At 48.6% G+C, this 14,186-nt stretch overlaps 2 protein-coding genes across 2 annotated transcripts in view; both read right to left on the bottom strand.

Annotated features, from left to right (window-relative positions):
• The window catches only part of chsy1 (chondroitin sulfate synthase 1), a 30,083-nt gene extending 19,977 nt beyond the window's left edge, over positions 1-10,106 (bottom strand). Inside the window, exons 1-2 of the mRNA XM_049031026.1 lie at positions 8,982-10,106; positions 6,550-7,045 (exon numbers count right to left, since the gene is read on the bottom strand). Of these exons, the coding sequence (XP_048886983.1) occupies positions 6,550-7,045; positions 8,982-9,277 (792 nt within the window). The 5' untranslated portion in view covers positions 9,278-10,106. The remainder of the gene's footprint in view (positions 1-6,549; positions 7,046-8,981) is intronic.
• A 130-nt stretch (positions 10,107-10,236) lies between these two features.
• Positions 10,237-13,755, bottom strand: selenos (selenoprotein S). The gene is made up of 6 exons (XM_049031027.1): positions 13,536-13,755; positions 12,367-12,498; positions 12,175-12,281; positions 11,774-11,863; positions 11,508-11,574; positions 10,237-11,145 (listed from the first exon to the last, which is right to left on the bottom strand). Exons 1-6 carry the CDS (start codon positions 13,681-13,683, stop codon positions 11,066-11,068), a joined length of 624 nt encoding a protein of 207 aa, XP_048886984.1. The 5' UTR covers positions 13,684-13,755; the 3' UTR covers positions 10,237-11,065.
• Between the last annotated feature and the right edge of the window lie 431 nt (positions 13,756-14,186).

Here is a 14,186-nt window from a genome sequence, read left to right as displayed (position 1 = left end):
AATGACGTCACTTGAGTGTGCGGGAGGAGATGGTGGTCAGAGTTTGTAAAGTTTCTGTCTGACAGGCCGCTTCCCCCGACCCTCAACCAAGGTAATGTGCAGGTGGGCTAACCGCCACACACCTGGGAAACTAGATACCATTTAATGGTTAATTACCCAGCAGGTGTCATACCTCCCACTCTCTCTCACTCTCTCTCACTCTCTCTCACTCTCTCTCACTCTCTCTCACTCTCTCTCACTCTCTCTCACTCTCTCCTCTCACTCTCTCTCACTCTCTCTCACTCACACACACACAATTAAAATTTGAAACCTTACAAGTTTTGACATAACAGTTTCCCCAAATTCAGAATAAAGAAAGGTTTCCTTGTGTCTTTCTTAATTAATCATGTCCCTGAAAGACCTCCAAGCTGACACCAGTGGGTTTATGCCAAACCAGAAAGCAGCTCGGGGGGGGGGGGGGGGGGGGGGGTGGCACAGAGGACACACAGACGAATACTGGCTGCGAGACGCCGGGGACACGACGGTTGCCGTGGCGCTGAAGAGGCGCGAGGCCACACAGAAGCGGGGTCGACGCGAGCTGAAAGACCTCCAGCTGCCCCCCCCCACGCTGCCTGCTAAACGCTCACTGCCAGACTCGGCGCGGAGTTACAGGGGGGAGGGAGGAGTGGCTTAGTGGGGGGGCCAGGGGCGGCTGGAGCAGTGTGGTGTCACACGCTGGAGGGGAACTCCGGGAAGATGGCCCTTTGTGGGGGGAGAGCTCACACACCGATGAAAAAATGCACAGGGAAGTCACACAAAAAGCAGGCCACTTTCAGGGACCTTTGCGAAAAGAGGAACTTCATTCTCACCATGAGCATGTGACAAACCACACCCCCCTCACCCCGATGCAGTGCAAGCGGGACGCAGGGGGCTGCAAAAACGACTCAACAACCCACTCAGGCCGGACCAGGCTGCTCACCTTTTAAATTTACTGCACATATGTGCATCTCCAGCGTCGCTCAAATACTCCCACCATAAATCATTACAATCACAATAAATTAGCATCAGTTCTGAAACCAACTATTTTATTGAAGTCAGGCACAAAATGGCATCTGAAAACTTTCAACCAACCGTGGGAATATAGTTCCATAAACCTGCAGAGCGCATCCAGTGTTGCGCTCCCAACACAGAGAGCTTGGCGACGCTTAAGTGGCACGTCTGCCATCAAACGGGGCCGAGTCCCAATGCAGCCAATCAGATGCGAGATAAGAGAGAGGAATTTCCAAGGAAAACGACAGAGGCGATGGCCAGAGGGCTGATCCCACGTCGGGCCAAGATTCCTGGAGGGCGTTCAGATCAGATAGGGAACAGGAGGCACTCAGTCTGGCCAGTGAGGAGAGGCTGGCCAGGCACCCTGAGCACGGTGACGGACGCGGCCGCACTGGGTACGCAGCCAGGCCTACGCGGAGCTCCGATGGCTGCTCCTCTCTAAAGAGATCAGGAAGCAGATGGTCACTAGGGTCTGCGCGGTAAGGACCTGGCCCAAGCCCCGCCCCCTGCCTCACCCTCCACTTCACACCCAGGGTCATTAGTGGAGGCCACATGCTGCTGACCAACTAACAAGCATGGAGACCAGTGTGAGTCACTATATGATGGGGGACATCCCCGCATTCGCTACAGGATAGGAGGGGGGGGAATATTCCCGCATTCGCTACAGGATGGCAAGAGGATATTCCCACGAGTTGGGTTGGCGGGGGTGTTGATCAGCTGCCTATTACGCACAAATACACAGGCAGCTCGTGGGGGGGGCACACAATATACACACTACACACACAGAACACGCACGAAACCACACAGAATATACACACTACACACACAGAACACGCACGCAAACCACACAGAATATACACACTACACACACAACACGCACGCAAACCACACAGAATATACACACACACAGACCACAGCAAACGTTCGTCCTCATATATTTCTATGGGCAAACCCTAATCCCAACAACACACCCTTACCCCTACCCAACCCTAACCTTTACCATAATTAACCAAACAAAATGCAAAACTTTTGCTATTTTTAGATTGGATTCACAGATTTATAGAATTGACAGCCTGAGAAATGTACCCGCAGGCAAAAAGTAACATTTGGTCCCTGCAATGTGGAACGGATGGACGGACGGACAGAAGGACAGACAGACAGGATTTGCCATTCATCACCAGGCTCCATCACCCTGGCATTCCTCAGGGACTGTAGAGCCAGCTCAGATTATTACTGAGTCAGGGAAAGAAGGTCAAAATCGGGGGGGGGGGGGGGGTGGGCAGACTGTAAAAATGGGTCCATTCTTCTCATTTTACACGAAATGCAACCATTTCCATTTAAGACCATCACGTCCATGATCCGCCTCTGCTCTGGGGGGGTCTGCGTATTCTCATGACAGACCGCCATCCCATCCGGAGGGGACCCCCACCTTACTGCTGTGTCCCTGCTCAGGATAAGTGGCCAGAAGATGGGTGGATGGATGGATGGATACCCAGGTCATTACTGGGCAGCTGGGGAGGAGTGCAAATTACTCACCCAAACCTGGAGCATCACAGGGATTCCCCAAAACAGACGCTCCAATTGCACAAATGCATCTTCACCCTACATAACAGAAACGTCAGGCCCCCGCCCACCGCAGGCTCTACCATACACCAGGGAACACCTGCGCAAAGGCCCCAGCACAAGTCTGAATGGAAACCTCCGGAACACCGCAAGACGAGACCAAGCAGGGACCAGGAGGCTGAGGTCAGCTCAGGACAGCCAAACTGAGTCTGCCGCCTTCGGTAAGACGCCTTGTTTTACTGGCTCCCACAGTGGGAGACTCGCTGAGCCAACAAGCGCGCGGGACTCTATTGAGAATGCGACTCCGAGGGGCATCGGGGCCCCAATCAAACAGAGGTGGAAAAAAGGATCACCAAGACTGACACAAAAGACATCTTGTGTACGGTTTAACGCGTCACGTGGTTCCACGCTCCAGTCGCACGGGATTCGTCAGGTAGAAGGCAGGAGAACATGCCATCTGACGTGCAGCTAATCCCGCTCCATATCGCTCGCTTATTGGCTTGATGAGGGTCTTTCGGCCACTGAGAGCAGCCCGTCTCCTGAAAGGCGGCGGCATGACGGCCGTTCGACCTTCCCGTCACCCTGTGGGAAAGTGAGCGAAGAGCTGTCGCTTTCACGGAACAAATATGCGTCTGACGTGGGGCTCAGGCCGAGTCTGGGTTCCTACCATTAAAAAGGCTTTTAGAGACGACACTTCTGTTTGTGTCTGAGGAACCACAAGCCGGACTGGTTGTTGCTGTTTATCTGCTTCTCCCCCAGGTGACAAACTCATAAGGAATTCTTTTATTAGCGACTAGTGTGAACACTTGGAAATTCATCTATGGTATCGGACTTCCCCTCGGACAGATCATTTATATTTATAACAAAGGGGACTGCCGCTGGTCACTCCATCAAGAACACATTCAAGTGTCAAAACACACACACACAATGCCCAAGAGAAGGAGGTGAGCTAAGCAGCCAAGCACAGGGCAGGACAGACTGCCGTTTAAAAGGCAGGATCCAGCAGAACCAGGAATGGGAATCCATCGATTACACACGTCCGGCGGTGACCAGAGCGCGTCCGAGTCACACTGGGTTACAGGGTGAACTGAAGCATGCTTGGCCAGTCGGCTGAGCCAGACAGATCAGAGCGTCACAGTCACGGTCGGGCCGCTTGGGAGAAACGGGGTGGGAATGCAAGATCACACGCTACACGGAGGACGGCAGCAGCCTTTCAGGCAGATCTGAGAGACGCTTTGCTGAAACAGAGTGAGGAAAACCTCACAGACCCTGCGAGAGGTGGTGACTGGCAGCGTCCTTCATCTGGGGGCAACATGGCAAGAGCAGCCCAAGCTAAAGACCACCACAATGCTAGAGGCCTTTCAGATGAGCCTAGGAGTTGATCTCTAAACAAACAACCCCCCCCCCCCCCCCCCCACAGGACCAAAACCAAATAAACCCCCAAACACACCCCTGAGCGCAATGCAAACTACAGGTCTTCACAAATTCCAGACAGAAATACATTTGGGTCACGCAGCCCAAAGAGCTGTGGTACAGACAGCGGCAGTAGCCCTATTTGGATAAAAAGTGGATACGGAGAAACTAGAACCCTGTGACATGTTGGGGGGGGCGGTGACAGGAGCACCAGCACTCCTAGTGACCAAAACTCCAAGGCTTTCTGGGAAATGGCAAGTAAAAACCAAAACAATAGCGTGCCAGAGACCATTCCCAGGGGGGTGGAAGAGATCGGATATAACAGCAACAGAAAGCATGTTTCAAAAAGGACAACAATAACGACGTAATGATAGATCATGACAGCTGTCCAGCAGCCTGAACACAGGCTCATGTGCATGCATGGGGGGGGGGGGGGGGGGGGGGGGGGGGGGGTCTCGAAGGATATCAAGTGGACAGCGAGTCGCTGATTAGAGAGACCCAGCCTTTCTAATCCGCCGTTGCCATAGCAGCAGTGCCGATCGCCTCCACCCAAACCCTAACTTCGATCGCAGCCTGAAGGCGGAAGGGCCTAAGATACCGGCCTGGATCTCATCTGTTTAAAAGGGAAAAAACACGTGTATGTGATTTTACGGGGAGTCGAGGCCCAGCTCCCATGTCAGGAAGGCGAGGAACCTGTTAATCTGACCGCAGTATTTTTCATAAGAGTCCGTCACGCTGAAAAGCGAGCCTTCAGAGGTGGACGTCTCCACTGCTCAAATTCAGCTCAAGGTTTAATTACAGAGGAGCCGCGACTCGGCTCTTGGCACACGTCTTCAAGCGAAGACGACGCAATGTTTCTTCACCTCCTCAGTGGGTTTGAGCGGCGTGAGCCCAGCAGCCAGGAGGGGCTGCGTGACCTCAGTGGAAAATGACACCCCCACCGCCAACAGGACAAGGCCGGGGAGACCCCGATAAGGCAGAGCCAGACCGCACCAGCACCCCCCCGGATCAGAGGCGGCACTTCTGATAAGACGCAGAGAATCACGGCTTCTTTCCACCAAGGAAGTTCAGCAAGCCGTTCTGTCGCGACCCCTAGCCCCCCCCCCCCCCCCCCCCCCCGCCATGGCCCACAAGCCTTCCTTAAAGTCATCAGGAGTATTTACAGCCCTGGCATCCACTGAGGGAGCCGTTAATCACGACGGGTAGAGGTCACGTACCAAAACGGATGTCATTTATCGACATGTTAAAGGATCAACAACCAAATCCTGGTGTCCCACGTTCAGCCAGAGCTGAATGTCCTCAAAGACCTTAATCAAGTCATGCCTGACTCATTCAATCACCAGGGACACATCAACTTAGAGGGATTCAAGTAAAAAAAAAAAAAATAAAATAAAAAAATATCAGTGTAGATTGTTTTTGTCAGAATTCATCTGCATAAAGCGTCGCGGGCAGTGGGAGGCTAAGCAGGAGGATGTGAGCCGGCCTATCAGGCTCCCACTGGGGATTTCAAGCTAAACACACTAAAAGCCCCTTTTGTAAAATGATCTACTTTAGAAAGCAATGGAGCACAACATGCAAGCGGAAAAACGACTTAAGTGTTGTCCCTGGTATGCAGAAAAAAACCCGCAAACACTATACACAAACACTGCGTAGCACCCTGTACATCCACACATTTAAGATAAAACATTAGACAAAAACCCATCGCACACAAATTTTGCTGCTGAACCATCCCCGAAGAACCAATAAAACTGCAGAACTCCACCCCCCAGGCCTCAACAGACCAATCACAGATTGTTTCACGATCTGAAGCTCTGCGCCAATGCGTTTCACAGCTCTCGATTCCGCTCCATATTTCCGTAACGATTTTAATCGAGGTGACGGCGGCGAGCCAGCTAATGTACTGTGACATTTTCGTTTGCGAGAGGAAATTAACGAGATGAGATTAGAGCGCTCGCTGACAGGGAGGCTTTCAGGCGTGTCTGTTTAAACAGCCCTAAAATCTCTGGAACTTCATTGATGGGTATGGGAGACAATGGCTGGATCATTTTTCATAAAATTGTATTGGTTTGCATTAAATTTTTTGCATGCCATTTTTTTATGATTCACCACATTCTGGGCATGGGTGCAATGGGTGCCCCCCCCCAGTTCTGAAGTCCATGTAGCAGACATGCAGACACACACACACACACACACACAACTGTACTCATATCTTTGTATAACCCTATTCCCGACTATGACGACCGTAACCATAAGAAACCAAACAAATTACAAGACTTTTGGCATTTTTACATTTGGTCCCCACAATGTAATATATACATGACTATACACACACACACACACACTAACTCTGGACAACTTAGAGATGTAGGCCAGCCTAAAAGCATCTTGGACTGCATGAGGAAATTAAAGTAGATTCTACTTAGCCTGATGGGATTCGAACCACCAACCCAGGAGGTCTTAACAGTACCCAAGGAACCAGGGCTGCACCCTAAAACCAAACCAGTATTTAAATCTTTTAAAAAAAAAAAGGGGCTTAGCCATTACCTCATAGGACCAGACGCACTGGACACCGGCGAACCTCCGCACGCAGCGTCCCACCTCCACGTCCTCGTGGGTGGTGTACATCTCCTGCAGGCACTGGCGGATGTGGGGCGCCATGCGCCGTAGAACCTCGCGGCTCATGATCACCCCCGGGCCGCCCATGCAGAAGTTCTCTCCGGGCTCCAGGGCCAGCTTGCCCAGCTCGTCACGGGCACCCATGCCCGTCTGGCCCAGGTAGATGGCCTCGCTGCTGTTCAGGCTCCGCAGGAAGGCCTCCAGCCGCTCGCCCTTGACGTAGACGTCGTCGTCCGCCCGCATGAACCACTCGAACTGCTCCAGGTAGTGGTCGTGCATGTACTTGAGCATCATGAAGGACTTCTTCTGCGGCGGGTACGAGTCGTCCACGTTCTTCAGCGTCACGATGGGGATAGGGATGGAGGTGTCAGAGCCCTCGCTGGAGAAGAACTCTACCCTCCCTGGGATGGTCTGAGCCCATGTCCTGCATGGGCGAAGCACACGATGCATTAGCCAGGAAAAAAGAGAAACAGAATCAAGAGTGCAGTTCAAGTAAACAAAAAGAACACCAGAGTAATTAAAAGTAAAAAGAAAAAAACTGCAGAAATGAATGTGACATCAGTATCTGATACACAGCAGAAACCTTATAAAGGAATTAAAGGTATACACACAGCATCCATATTTCATTATCAGCGAACCAAAAGACCAACAATAAATTTCAGGCTACTAGAGACATCAAATTAGATTCAACAACCCCCAGCTTTGACCAGCCGGCTGCCAGTGTACTCGAGGTTTCTTTGTAGGAATACACAATAGCCCAGTAGCTCCGCAGATGGCAGCTCTCGCTTTCTCCTGCCGGAAACGCATTAAGGTCTCTCTGAAGGCTGTCTGCACAAAGCGATGTCGCTGTATGGGCACAGCGCTTTGTTCCCAGAGCAATACTTAATTTCACAGAACTCTCCTTAAGGCCTCTGTAAGGAGTCTGGGCCGAGCTGAAGTCAGCTGCGAATGATATTAGTATTAAAATACGCCAGCATTTCCACGTGCGCTATTACTTGCGATCCTAACGCCCAGACTGTGCAGGAAACCAGCTAAACAAACACACACTTTTAGTCAGTTGTGCACCGATATGGAAATTCTGAAGGATTCTAATAACCGATATATTTTTCTCTAATATCGCTAATATTGATAATGTCTGAGTGAGGGGTGGGGAGTGAAAATTGCCACTGCTGATTTGCATAAACACATTACATTGTCTTTTATTCTTAGGAAAATGAAAGACAGATCGGCTGGCCAAATTTAAAGCCCATCTTGCGTCTTGATTTCCCTTATTTGACATGCAGCCTTTAAACCAACACAGGACTCGATTTCTTGCGCATTTTCAAAGCCACACAGTCGATTCCCCAAGCGTTTTAATACCTTTATATACTACAGAGAATGGCTGATCATCCAATGCTATACTCGCCTCTATTTTTTGTAGTTATGCAACTACTTCACTTTTAGCTGTAGGGTTGTTCACTTTGAATACTGATAAGTTTTAGTATCGGCCGGCAATATCGGTCAAGACTGACACCTATATCACGATTGTTAACAAATACCATTCGGTGCCTGTATGTTAACGGATATATCGTGCATCTCTAGCCCTTAAACTAAGACAGTGAAAATCTTCTGTAGGAAGACAGTAATTAACCACAAATGTAATGTAAACGCGTAATGCACCACCTTTGTGATATAAGTCACCATATATATGGAGTACTTGCTGATTCTGTTACTACAGGACATTTAACAATAGACTGTCCTTCAGCAGTCCCGATAAACCTGGAAAAGCTCCAACACCAAGTAGCCAATAAACAGCTTTGCATGTATTCTGCTTACTTTAAATTATTAAATTTGTGTGTCAATCACTTCTCATATATGGACCAATTGAAGAAAAACTGAGTCTCAGAGAGCAAGAACAATGAAAACCATCCGAGTAAGTTAACCCCATTTATTCATATCAATTAAGTTATTCAACAGTTCAATCACTCTTCACTGTGTCAATGTGCCTGTTTGAACCCATAGTCTGCTGATAGGCTGTAAGAAGGGGTTTCTCTGCCGGCTGCAGACACTGGACAACCAGATGAAGAATAAGGACCAAGGGAGAGGGCAGCAGAGCCGGACCAGTCAGGGGGGCAATGATCCAAGTCCAACCGAACCAACGAACATAAATGACAGCTAAACTGGACCGGCTGAGAGAGAGACCGGGGCACCTGTCAACCAACAATAAAACCGAGAAGTAAAAGAGCCGCGTTTTTCTTTATTTTCAAGTCGTCCAGCTAATTTTTTAAAAAGGCTGGATCAGACATCCCTCGCTCATAGGATCGACATTAAAACAAAGCAGAGGAGGACAGGACACCGCTGGATCGGGACCGAGAGCGTACCTGTGAGCCGCTACAGCCCGGCTGTTCAGGTACTTCTGGGCGGTCATGACTCCGATGAAGAGGAAGCCGGAGGCTGCGAGCGGTTTGGCGGCGTCCTGCTCATCCCCGCGGAGCCCGTCGACCCAGTGCACCCTGGCCACGCCGCGCATCCCGCAGCCTCCGGCGCCCGCCTTGCGGTTGTGAGCCGCCTTCTTCAGCTCCGTCGCCCTGGGTAAAATGAGCCTGGAAGCCAGGATGAAGCCGAGGATCAGACCTAGAAGCACACTGAACCACGCTCTTCGACTTCGACCTGCCATCGCCCCCAACTTAACCAACTGACGTCCCTGAATGATACGACGCGGCAGCCTCCCGATAAGTCGGCTCGTCCGTAGCCTGCCGCCGCTCCCGATGGGGTCCGCTGCCTACGTAGCAACACGCCCGTCTCCATACAACCACCACCTAGAGCGTCCGCCTCATGTCACTCCTCCGATCATTAAGCGGAGAGCTAAATTCAGTGATAGAGCCCAGAAAATTGCGATCGGGATCGAAACGCTCTTAATCTCAGGAGCAGCCCCTCCATTCCTACCGCCTACATTGCCATAGTAAGAACATCACGGCCGCCTTACAGCAACGCGGCTTTAACCGTAAAGTTTGACCCAATGAGGTCACCGTCACATGCCTCTGATTGGCTACTTACCGTGATGACGTCTCCGCCCAATCCCTCCCCCGCGAAGACGATTCTTTTGAGTCCGTAGCACATTTTATATGATTTAACGTTTAAGACGGTACGTACTTACAATGAAGCATATGAAGAATACAGTTACTACATGAAATCAAACAAACGGCAGCCAAAGGATGTGGAGCCCCTTACTGTTGCTTGAGACCGGCTTTATGGTACGGCACTGTATTCCAAATAGGCTACATCTTCAGATAAATTTTAAAGTGTCACGAATAGCATTCTCGATTGCAAAACTGGTCGCTAAACTATTTATACATAAAAACATAAATACTGTTTAAAGACGTCGGCAAATATGCCAGAATTACCCACATTAAAAAGGAAATAAATGACAATTCGTACAAAGCCGGTGACAGCAAAAAAATTTGCAACACACCACTGCCGCCTAGCGACCATAACTGTTCAGTATATAGTGCAAATAAAGCATTACATTCATGAAAAGTTTTTACACGAAGCACAATTACTTGTCAAGAAATGCCATCGGTCAACTACCAATCATCACGAACAGCTATTTTTTAAAAAAGACATGGTACCAAATGCTTTGTGAAACAACTTTTTATTACAACAAAAATTGTTTTCATACCGTTCAGGGGTAGGGAGCAGTTTATCATGAAACTATACACACCCACACGCAAGTGCAGCAAACGAGCATAAAGGAAATAATCCTTCCGCATCTGCAGAATCAACTTCTTTCAACTACTTGCATTATTTCAATAATTCTGAGGCAACATTCACACCTCAGACTGCAGTAAGCTTCTTACACCATACAGGTATTGTTTGCTCTAATACAGTATGCTTGATTCCTTTAACAGACATTTCAGAAAGTATGGGAGGGGGATCTAACACACAATTCCTCTGAAAAAAAATCAGCCACCCTCACTGGCAAAGCAGCCATTTATAAGGAAGGCTTCATTGGAAGCTGTCAGTCTCGAAAGGTTACCCAGCGTGTTCCTCATTCAGATGCTCAGAAGCCAAAAATATCTAAGTTTAGAATCAGAAGCACTGTTCACCTGCTCCAATTATATGCATCACAGTCTTAACTGTGCCAAGACAAAGGGACAGGAAATGCTAGCTGCTTAATACTCAGTTTCTAAGACAAACGAGTGACACATAACCCTACTTGAAAAGTAACAGAAATACATCTAAAGCAAAGGAGAATTTTCAAAAGGTTCCAATTCATTCAAAGACATTTCAGAAATTACAGCTAATGGCAGGTGTGGCATCCAGTTATCTGGTTAAGCAAGACTGGTTTGGAAAATCAACTTGGGGCCCAATCTGACGGCTGGCAGCTTAATTTCAGTTGACCTTTGTGTGCTCTGGAGCCGGGTCAGAGGTCACTCTTGCAGTGGCGCTCTGACCTCCTTTAACCTCACCCACCAGACGTGGGGCCTCTTCTTCCTGGTCGCCAAGAACAGCTTCCTCCACCTTCGCCAGTCATGGGATTGTATCCTGCAACATAGTATTGATGTTAATATAGCCAGTACTCTAAAGAATTGTTGGGTGTTTCCTAATCCAGTCCTCGGGGAACCACAGGCAGTGCACATTTTTCCTCCCTCCCAGCTACCGAAGCAAAACTGTGGACTGTCAGGCAAGGAGCAAAAACGTGGACCGGCTGTGGGTCCCCAAGGATCAGACTGGGAAACACTGCTTTAGAGCAGCCTAGCTCCCAGCCAATCAGGAACACCGAAAATCTGGCACAGGTGCACTGAGAGGAAACAAAAACGTGGACAGTCCGGAGTTTCCCCGAGGACTAGGTTGGCAAACACTGCCTTAGAGAGTTGAGACTAGAGACTGCAGGGATGGGGACTTACCACTTCGTAATGGTTTCAAACTCCTCTTTGATTTGACTTCCGTTGATGAGCTGGTTCCTTCATTATTCTGCAACATTCCATTAGGCATTTTTCAATTTACCCATTATCCAGAGATTTGGTACATTTTACATTCATGTGCAAACAGCTGGCCACTGGCACAATTTCTTACACACCTTGTAGATTTCAAACATGGTAGCATCTCCGTCCAACACCTTCAACACTAGTACCTAAGCACTTTATAAACCAAAGCAGAAAGAAGCTCTTACGTCTGCAGCCTCTGCACTGGTCTTAGAACTCCTCCCTGACTTCATGCTGTCCCACATTATAGTTTTCTGTTTTCTTTTCTCTTCTTCAGCCTGAAGGAAATACCATTTTACACCTAGAAACATTAATCTGAGCAATCTGGGTAATGACTAACATATTCATGCGGCGTACATTTACTTGTTTATGCAGAGGAAAGGAAGCAGATTCGTAAAGTTTGGAGAGCCAAATAAAAGATCTGCGCTAAGAAAAGGACCTGTCCTGCACGTTTGTAAAATACGTCAAACAGGCACGCAGTTGTAAAGGGGATCTAGCTGCCCATGAATATGAAATTAAATCCCTTATGAAAAAGCAGGCAAATGCAGTGTTTGGGAGGGTCTCCAGGTGATCACACACTCATACACACTTTCTGCTTCTTCTCTTTGTACTGCTCAGCTTTGGCATCCAACTCGTCCTGCATCCTTTGACGCGATGCGTCCAGAGCCTCCTGGCGTCTCACCACAGACGGAGCATCTGGGAGGACAAAGTATCGTGTTTAAATTACACATCACCCACAGACAAAAGAGAGAAAGTGACTTTTATAAAGTACGAAACGGACCGTTCACAATTTCTAGGGAGGATCTGCTTGGTGGCTGGTTGGTTCCCCGCTTCCTAAACTCCTGGATGAGTAGGAAGACGCCCACACTGAAGAACAGCAGGTACCAGCCATACTCTGCGAGAAAGGCTCCCACTGTGGACACACACACGATGCAATACCATTACATTACGATACATAATTTCAGAAAGTCTGCACAAACGGTGGGTGGCTCGGGGAGTTACGAATCCATGCCCACGTTTCAATGCCCTTCGTTATGCGGTAACCCTGTTAATTGGCGACAAGCGCGTTCACCTGCCAGTGTTTACGTATCCTTACAGATGTGTGATGACAGATTCATCAATTTAGGAAAAGTGAAATAAAAGTGTAAATGTTCATAATTGCCCATGCATATACTTCAGGTTAGTTGAAGATCAATCTTTTTTTCATAAAGGATTCAATTTTATACTCATCGCCTACTGGATCACCTTTACAACTACATGCATGTTTGATATGTTTTACAAACTTGCTGGACAAGCCCTTTTCTTACCGCACCTGACGAACAATGAACCCGATTCTGATTCTGAACCTGCTTTCGTCCTCTGCAAAAATAAGTGAATGTATGCTGCAAGTCGCCAGTAAACAGAAGCACCGTTTGAGCAACAACACCGGGTTATAGACAGAGCAATTATACCTCTTTTGGGCCCTTAATTCCAATTGTTGTGGGGACTCTGCTATCTGATCTTTACATGTACGTCGACTTGGACACGAGCTTCTGCTTAATAAGTAAATACAATGATACAAGTGTCGCGCGGTGGATTTACTCAGCGCCAGGGCCAGACATTAACGCTTTAAAGCTCATGAAAAGGTTGTAAGCCATGATATCAAGCGGTTAAGAATACTGGTCATTTAGTAAAGCACGTAGTAACTTGCAAGAGCTTTCCCCGGCGTGTCGACGGCATTAAAAGTAACTTTTCCAGAGTTAGTTTCGGTTTCTCGGCCTGATAACTAGGCCTTGCTCGCGTCGGCTAACAGTGTAGCATTTAGCACGCATTCACACGACACAAACAGAGAAACATATAAATCCCGAAGGCAGACGTAGCGCTTTAAAACGACTAAATAGCAAGGTGAGTCCGCAAGTGAGCCCTCCGGGGCCAGTGTGTGGCTGGCCGGGCCTGTGTCGGATAGACTACCCGGTAGCATTAAGAAGCTCAGATCCTGGTTTTCCAAAGGCGCCTCTGTTGTCACCTTCTCATAAGTCACCAATTCAAAAAAAAAATACAAAACAATAATAGTAAAAATTAAACCACGAAAAGGAGTCGTGGGTACAGTAATTCTCATGTTGCCATCGAGCCGCTTTCCCCCAGTTGTCAAACGGACCCCGCTCCTCAGCCAATCACAGAGGGCGGTGACGTGGCGCGATCTGAAGGCACGGAGACGTCGTCCCGTAAGCTGACGTCAAGGCGCTTTTGCGTGCATGCTAGAGCCCCCCCCCCCCCCCCCAAGAAACATGCTGCAGGCTGAGGACTCACTACCCACCCTCATCCAAAAAATGATATATGCATATCTTATAGACTACAATATAGCCCTATTATTATAGCGTGTGGCTCAGTGGCTTGCTCCTTGAGCAAGACCCTTAACACCAAGCTCCCTGGGCGCCGCTACGGGTGGCAGCTCTTCGCGGTCAACTTACTCCACAAGGAGCAAGTTGAGGGAGGCGTAAAGATAATTTCCCTACAGGGGATCAATAAAGTATCAATTATTATTAATAAAACTATATAAATTAAGCCACTTTCATTTTTAAAAATACTGTGTGTGTGTATATCCATCCATCCATCCGTTTT

This window comes from Brienomyrus brachyistius, chromosome 11 (assembly GCF_023856365.1).
Source record: "Brienomyrus brachyistius isolate T26 chromosome 11, BBRACH_0.4, whole genome shotgun sequence".
Lineage (NCBI taxonomy): Eukaryota > Metazoa > Chordata > Actinopteri > Osteoglossiformes > Mormyridae > Brienomyrus > Brienomyrus brachyistius.
The sequence above is the reverse complement of the archived record's forward strand: the minus strand, read 5'-3'. Positions and strand labels throughout refer to the sequence as shown.